The sequence below is a fragment of the Leptonychotes weddellii genome, chromosome 1 (assembly GCF_054177405.1).
Source record: "Leptonychotes weddellii isolate Sample4059 chromosome 1, ASM5417740v2, whole genome shotgun sequence".
NCBI classification, from domain to species: domain Eukaryota; kingdom Metazoa; phylum Chordata; class Mammalia; order Carnivora; family Phocidae; genus Leptonychotes; species Leptonychotes weddellii.
In genome coordinates, this window is record NC_138369.1 from 7,640,617 (window position 1) to 7,648,603 (window position 7,987).

A 7,987-nucleotide genomic window follows, 5' to 3' on the forward strand; every position below is an offset into this window, starting at 1 on the left:
TTCTTCCTACAAATCACCTCATGATGTTGTTCCCCATCTCACCCGCTAGAGGGCGAACTCCCCACCGCTGGTGATGCAGGGGGCTGTGGTCACTTGGGCCAAGCTGCATGGGGGTGGGGCTGATTCGTGGGTCAGGACTCAGGTTGGGAGTTCAGGACTATCATGGGAGACCCTTGGGAAAATCCCCTGCGTAGTTAAACTCGTAAGATCCTTGACGCTAACCTATAGTTTTTCTTTCCTTATGGGAAGCTGCTGGAATTAACAGCTCTGTCCGATGGCCACTGTAGCTAAGTGAGGTGCCCGAGGGCTGTGTGGCTCCTTCTCAGAGACCCAGGAAGGGAAAAAAGAGAACATGACATTTCCTATTAAAAGTCATTTTCTCCTTCCAGCTTATATGTTTCCTGTCCCTCGTGAAGAAAAGGAACACACCTGTCATCGAGGACTGAATTGTGTCTCCCCCCCAAATTCCTGTTGGAGACCTAAGCCCCATTGTTGCTGCATTTGCAGGCAGGGCCTCTAAGGAGGTAATTAAAGTTACATGAGGTCATAAGGGTGGTCCCTGATCCCAGAGGCCTGGTGTCCCTATAAGAGAGAGGCACCAGGCCATGTGAGGACACAGCAAGAAGGTGGCGACCTACAAGCCGAGGAGAAGGCCTCACCGAGAACCAACCCCACTGGCACCTTGATCTTGGATTTCCAGCCTCCAGAACCGTGAGAAAATAAATTGTTTAAGCCGCCCCATCTCTGGTATTTTGTTACGACAGCCTGAGCAGACTGCTGCGCCCGTTCTTGGCATGTGAATTAGGAAAGGGAGTCTGGGCAGGGTTTCTCAACCTAGTTAGCACCGTGGACACTTGGGGAGGGATCATTCTTGGTTTGGGGGTCGTCCCATGCATTGCAGGGTGGCGAGCAGCCTCCCTGGCCTCCATGTTCTAAGTACCAGTGGCACCTCCTTCCCCAAGTCCTGACAACCAAACCATCCCCAGACATTGCCAAGTGTCCCCTGGGGGACAGAACTGTCCCTTGGTTGAGAACCACCACCTCCGACTGTTTTCTGCTTCAATTCACTGGGGAGTCTCCCATTCGGGATTGTCATTCACATTTAAACAAAGGGAGAACCCTTCGGGGATTCCAAGGTGACCTCCTGCTGGGGTCCTGGGGCTCCCTCCAGGCTGAAGTTCAGGCTTATTCCTCCTCCACGTACAGGGTTATTAACACCTGGGGGTTGGGTGGGGCAGGACCAGGAGGTCCTCCAGGACGCAGGCAACAGTCACCCACAAACCAGTTGTGTCCCAGGGTTTATCGTCCCGGGGTCCTCCCCTCCCGCCTCCCATTCTGCATGACGCTGGGCTCAGGGTCTGTCCCTGCAAGACATTTGGCAGCATCCCTGGCCCCTAGACCCCAGATGCCACTGACACAGATGTGACGACCTCCCAGATGGGACAACCAAAAATGTCTCCAGACTGCCGATGACCCCTGGGGGCAGGACTGCCCCCTGCTGACCTAGGGTTTGCCCCTCCCCCCACCTGAATTCCCAGCCCCCACCCCCCAGCTCTATCTTTTCCACTGCATGCCTCACCTTCCAACACGTTACATACTCCACGTATTTATCATGCTTATTGTTTGTTGCCTGTTTGCCTGAGCCCCATGTGTCTTTCAGGGCTGTGTCCCACATACCAACAACAGGGCTGGGCGCACAGCAGGCACTCGATGAACGTTCTCATTCAGTGAGCCATGGCCAACATGGCCAGCAGTTTTGGGTGGATAGCAACATGCCAGGAGGTCACCCTCTCTGGTGCAGGCGGGGCAAAGCCGTTTAGCTCCCACGAGGCCCATCCGAGAAACTTCCAGGATCTGGCAGATCCCAGCTGCAGAGAGAGTCTGGTCTTTGTGGGAGGTTAAAGGGCAGGAGAGTGGCCTTTCAGCTGGTCAGCCATGTGGAGTCCTGAATGAGGCTCCGGGCTGGCCCTGGGTGGGGTTGGCCCGGACGGTGGCCCTTTCTAAGACAATGGCAGAGGCATTCCTGTTTTGGGAAGCTGAGGTCCCCCCACAACCACTGGCATGTCAGGGCTGAGGACCACGCGGGAACGGGGGATGCCAGGCAGGTGCAGAGATGTCTGGTACTAGTTGGCTCTGGGTTTATCTTTTCTCCATGCACCCCCCGCCCCACCTGTCCGGGCTGGTAGCACACGGTGGCTCCGTGTTTCTACAGCTCTCGTGTGCTCTCCGCGGAAGTCTGAGTGGGTTTGGATCTGCTAATTGGGTTTCTGTCTGTTCAGGCAGGTGGTTGGCTCTGCCCTCGAAGCCCGGCCAGGGGGAGCAGGAGGGCAGGGGGGCAATGAAGGGACACAGACTGAGTCCCTTGGAGGGAGAATTCAGGGGTTCAGACACGACATCCAGGAAAAAGAGAAACATGAAGAGAGAAGGATTTTCCCCAAAGATGAGATTCTCCTGGGTGTGCAGAACAGAGGGGTGGGGAGGAGGGAGAGACAGACAGAGGAGGGAGAGGGACAGACTGAGAGGGGACACAGAGGTGAGCAGAGGGACCTGCCCTCTCTCTCCCAAGTATCTAGCTAAGAATGGCCTCCCAATTTTTGGAGGATCTGAATGACTGAGGTTAATCCATTCTCCCATGCTGCCCTCTGCCTGCTGGAAAGGAGCTCAGTATGTTTAGAGGTAAATTGAGCAGATGGACAAAAAAAAGTGTTATACTTTCAGCCCGCCGGAGACTCAAGTCAGCTAAAAAGGTTGTGATTGTCATCACTGTTGTAACTGTTGTCCCCAAGCACTCAGCGGACCTTCCTTAACCCCAGAGGCTGGCTCAGCTGTTCCCCGTGGAGCTCTGGGAGGGCCTGGTGCCTTCGCCAAGGTCAGGACGAGGAGAGGTCCCTGGCTCAGAGACGCTGGGGGCATGACCCTCCAGGAACTGAGTAGCGTCTGGAGTATCAGTGACAATAACAACAGCCAAACTCAGGCACATCCCCAAGAGTCTTTGAAATCCTCACATGGGTAATCTGGGGGGTGTCGTGGAGACTGGCCTGACTGGGGTCCCACAGAAGGTAAAGGACCACTCAGCATTCCGAGAAAGAAAGGACTGCTCCCTGACTGGCTCCTGGGAAGTCACCTCTAAATCCTTAGAGTGTCCTGCGTGATGAAAGTGTCTTGGTTTATCTGAGGGCCTTGGGCACACAAGATAGTTTATCCCAACAATGGGATTTATGGTGGGGGCCTTGGGCCGTGTGACCCACCATCAGTGTGACCTCTGGAGGGACCAGAGTCTGAGTAACTAAGGTCCGCCAGGCCTCCATGGCCAACCTCCAATGCACACTCTGGTCACCAAAGCGCGGGTGGGCTTCCGTGGTTGGCCACACTTCATCTGGGCTGTCACACCCTGTTGCCGAGGGCATCAGTGCTGCCCACGTGACTCATCTGGGAGGGGACACCTGGAAGTCTGCGCCTGGTCTCCCCTGGGCCCTGATCCCTGTGCCTCTGCTTTGCAGATTTTAACCAGTATCCTTCTGTTGTAATAAACTGTAACTGTGAGTCCAACAGGGCCTCTCGGTTCTGAGTCTTTCTAGGGAATCACTGAATCTGATTCTTGGGTTCCCTCAGGACCCCTGAACAGGTCTCCAGAGAGAAACAGCAGCTGGGTCACAAAGGCATCGCAGACCAAGAGTGGGTGCACTGTTAGACACATTTTATAGGTACGGGAAGCATGGCAGGCAGAATTCTAAAGCTGCCCCTGCCTCTTGCCCCCCCCCACCCCAGGATTCTGGTTATTCAATCAAATGCTAGTCTAGGGACTGCCGGGAAAGGCTTTTGCAAATGTAATTTAAAGTCCCACGTCAGCTGTAAGATACAGGGCTTATCTGGGTGGGCCTGACCTAATCAGGTGAGCCCTTGCAAAGCTGAGTGTTTTCTCCAGCTCGTGGCAGGAGAGGTCAGACAGTTTGGGAGTACAAAAAAGATGAGATGCATCCCTGGGAGCTAAGTGCAACCTCTGGCTGAACCCCAGCAATGAAGCAGGCCCTTAGTCCTACATCCACAAGTGACTGAATTCTGCCCACACCTGAGTGAGCCTGAAAGCACATTTCCCCCAGAGCTTCCAGAGAAGAGCCCAGCCTGGTGAACAGCTTGATTTTGGCTTTGTGGGACCGTGGAGAGCCCAGCTGAGCTCACCTAGACTTCTGACCGACTGGACTAAAAGCTACTCAGTGGGTGTTTTAAGCTGTTACGTTTGTGGTCATTTGTTACATGGCCTAGCTAGCTAATATGTGGACTGAGGCTTGGAGAGTGTGAGATCACCTGCCCAGGTTTACAGCGAGGACAGGGCAGGGCAGGTGGGCAAGATGAGCCCACAGAACATAACTCTTTTGCTTGATTATAAGAAATCTGCTGCCTGCCCTTCTGCTTCCTCCCCTCCCTGGGCTGGGACCTAGATGAGCTTCGACCACAATGATGAAGAAACAGTCTTGGGAGCGCAGAGCCACAAACAGCCAGAACCTGGGCCCGGATTTCTGCCGTGCACTGAGCTGCCTGGCAGGCCTGAGCCGCTCACCTCTGACTTACTGCATGAGGAAGAATTTCCAGGCTGTGCTGGACAAGGGCCTGATCCCCGCCCCCCACTTCTGCTCTCCCCTGAGCCATACCTTAGCTCTTTCTGATTCTCTCTTGCTATTGTAGGGGGCTCCTTCTGCTCTCTGAACCTTCACCTGCCCGTTTCCTGGCTATGTCTGTCCTCAACCTACTCCCCTCTGCAGGGCACTGTCCCAGTGGAAGCTGCTGACTTCCCTCCTGGAAAACCTTCCACCTCCCCAGCAACTTCTGGCCTTGCCTCCTCCTCGCCCTCTTCCCCTCGGGACCCTGGAAGGAATGCGGGTCCCTGAAGTTCCGTCTTCCTTCCTCTTGACCTCCCGGTGGCTTCAGCTGGTAGAGCCCTGACCTCTCTCTTTAGCCACCCCCCCCCGATTTCCAGCCCAGTGCTGGACGATGCGCTCAGCCTTCTGTCAGCCCCCTTGCCCCCCGACGACCCACGTGCACCTCTCTCTCTGCCCTGCTGTCCCATCGGCTGCCAAGTCACATCGGGTCTACTGTCAGGCCTCCAAACCCCATTCCAGGTGGTGGTGGGGGGCCTGACCCCTCCCCCAGAGCTGCCTGTCACAAAATCCGCCGTCACTCTTAGTCCTTGTCTTCCTTGGCTGCTGGGCGGTGCCTGACATGCTGGAGACATTCTCCAGAAGCCCACACCACCCTGGCCTTTACTCACCTCCCTGGTCGCCCCTTCTCTGTCGCCTCTAATCCTGCGGTGGCCCCGGGCTGTTTTGGCGGGGGGGGGGGTCTCTCAGCTCACACTCATCTCCTTGGAGAGCTGGTCCGTCTCCTGTCAGCGTCTGATGCCTCCTGACTTTTCACCTTCAGCCCAGCCAGGAAAACTCATTCCCTCGCCTCCTTCAGATCCTTCCTGGGGAGGCATCCCCCACTGGACGTATAAGCTGGAGAGTCCCCTGCCTACTGTGTCTCCAGGCCGACACTGACCTCCTGCCCTTCCTTCGTCCCGAACCTACCCCTCCCACCTTTCCCTTGTCTCCGGCAACAACAGCTATGTCCTTCTTGTGGTTAAGCCCCAACCCCTGGGGGTGGACATGACTCCTCTCTTTCTTTCACCCCCTCCATCGGCCATTGGCTGGGTCAGCTCCCAAGAAATATCCAGAACCGGAACACTCCATATCCAGAGTCTAGTCAGCCGTCCTGCGTTCCCCTGGATTATGTCAGTGGCCTCCACTGTGACCTCCTCCCAGTCCATTCTGCCCTGTGGCCAGAGGGAGCCCGTTCAAACGTGAATCCGGTCAGGCGCCCCCTCGCTCAGAGAGCGAGTCGGTTCAACACAGCGGTGGCTAGCCTCCTACCTCAGGGCCTTTGTACCTGCTGATCTCTCTGCCTGGAGCACTTTCTCCCCAGGGGTCCACGTGACTCCTTCAGACCCTCCCCGGGGAAGCCCCGCCCACTGCAAGAGGACGCCCCCGCGCCCCGACACTGAGAGCAGTGGCCGGCGCACAGGAAGCATGCGCGGATGTTTGCCGAGTGAGCGGGTGGCTGGGAGGAAGATCAGGGCCCGGCAGCCGCGCCCCTGGTTTCTGGTGGCAAGTGGGATCCCTGGCTGCCCACGGCTCTCCCCTCCCAGGCCCCAGTTTCATCCTGTCCTACCTCTCTGTTCCCGTCCCTGCCCTTACCCTTGGCGATCTTGATGTCCAGGGCTGTGCGGATCAGGGCCATGAGGGTAGAATTGAAGTGGACGGTGTTGTCGTCGGCCACGGGCAGATCCATGCGAAGGAGCCTCTACAGAAAACCCAAGGCGGGGCCAGTCATTGCCAGGCACCCCCTCCCGGTCCCCCGTGCACCAGACCCACACTACCCAGGGAGCCCCAGGAAGAACTCTGAAGGCGGTGGCTAAGGTGCCCCCCACTCACAGGTTACCTGTCCCCTACGCTCTGTTTACCGATTTCCCTTGGTGGCCTGCGGGGAGAGCTCTGGGGCTCTCCTAGGCCACCAGGCTCTGCCCTCCCCTCTCCCGCACGCTGGACCCCCAGATTTCCCAGGTTGGCCCAGACCCTTCCTTGCCCTGCCCCAGAGTTCTTCTGGATGGCTCCGTGCCATTCCGACCCCAAAGAAGCAGAGCGCAAGGCGGATCGCAGCAGATCATGCAGCAGCCAGGCACAGGGGTCCACGGTCACGGCCGCCGGGGGGGCCGCCAGCTCCCACCTCCACCCGTGGCTCGGCCCAGACCAGACCAGACGGGCACAGACCACGTCATTCCTCTGAGAAGCAGGAGGCAGGCGGCCCCCGCTGACGGGGCGGCCCCTCGCGGACATGCAGCGAGGCCGTGACACACAGAACAGACGGGGGACAGGGGCGCGCATGCAGACGGAATCTCGAGACTCATTCATAGCTCCGTGGAAAGTGTTTCTCAGGGGCATGTCCAGATCTTGGCTCTGTGCGATGGCAGGGGGGAAGGGTGAGGGGGCATTCCCGTGGCCCAGGGAAGAAAAGACTCCCCATGTCCCAAGCAGGGGCTCTGCTCCCCCATGCTTGGTGATGTAGGAGAGGATGCTGGACTGGTGGGCACCAGCCCAGGCTGAGGTGGCATGGAGATGGGGGCTGAGGGTGAGTTAGGCGCTCACTAGGGGATTCAGACACACGTCAGCAGGAAACAGAGCTGGAGATGGGGAGAGGGATGGCAAACCCAGAACAGAACACAAGAGAGGGATTGGGGCAGGGCAGGGAGGGAGGTGGTAGGCAGAGAAACACACACAGACTGGGCTGCTGTGCACAGCTGTGCAGGTTGTGCACTGCACAAAGTGTTCACCGTCTTAGAAATCATGGATTTGTATATTTAAATGACAACTTTCCAGCTGATAACAAAGAAGTTTCTTGTTTTTGCCAGATGGGTGGATTACAACAATTTTCCAACAGATGAAATGTTCTGTGGAAGGGGTGTCCTTTTCAAATTTGCACAAAGGTGCCTTATGGACCCCTGGCGGCCCTGCACAGAGACCAGGAACGGAAGGGGGGTCATGCTCTCTCTCTCTCTCACACACACACACACACACACACGCACGCACACGCACACATGCACGCAGACAAGCAGAGACAAGAGAAGGTACAAAAGGAAAGCTAGAGTAAGGACAGGTGCTAGGAGAGGCTTGTCAAAGATGCTGGTGGAACAGCCTCTTCCCAGTCTTGACTGGAAAGGAGGAAGAGGAGGAATGAGGTTGCAGGGGGATGGAAACTTGAGACAGGAAGGAACGGCATTAACAGAAGGGGAGGGAGGACTCTCACAGACACAGGGTGGGGGCCAAGCTGGATGGGAGAATAGGATGATGGGGCAATTTTCTGGTAGAGGGGGCGGCAATTTTAAAGGTCATCCCTGAACTTCTCGTGGATGAGCTGGAGGGAACAGAGCATCTGTCCTTGGGTGCCAAGGGAGATT

The 7,987-nt window shown here is 56.9% G+C and overlaps 1 protein-coding gene across 1 annotated transcript in view; it reads right to left on the reverse strand.

Moving 5' to 3' along the window:
* The window catches only part of CACNA1A (calcium voltage-gated channel subunit alpha1 A), a 276,152-nt gene that overhangs the window by 3,682 nt on the left and 264,483 nt on the right, over positions 1 to 7,987 (reverse strand). Inside the window, exons 39-40 of the mRNA XM_081805421.1 lie at positions 6,166 to 6,336; positions 18 to 103 (exon numbers count right to left, since the gene is read on the reverse strand). Coding sequence (XP_081661547.1) covers positions 18 to 103; positions 6,166 to 6,336 — 257 coding nt within the window. The remainder of the gene's footprint in view (positions 1 to 17; positions 104 to 6,165; positions 6,337 to 7,987) is intronic.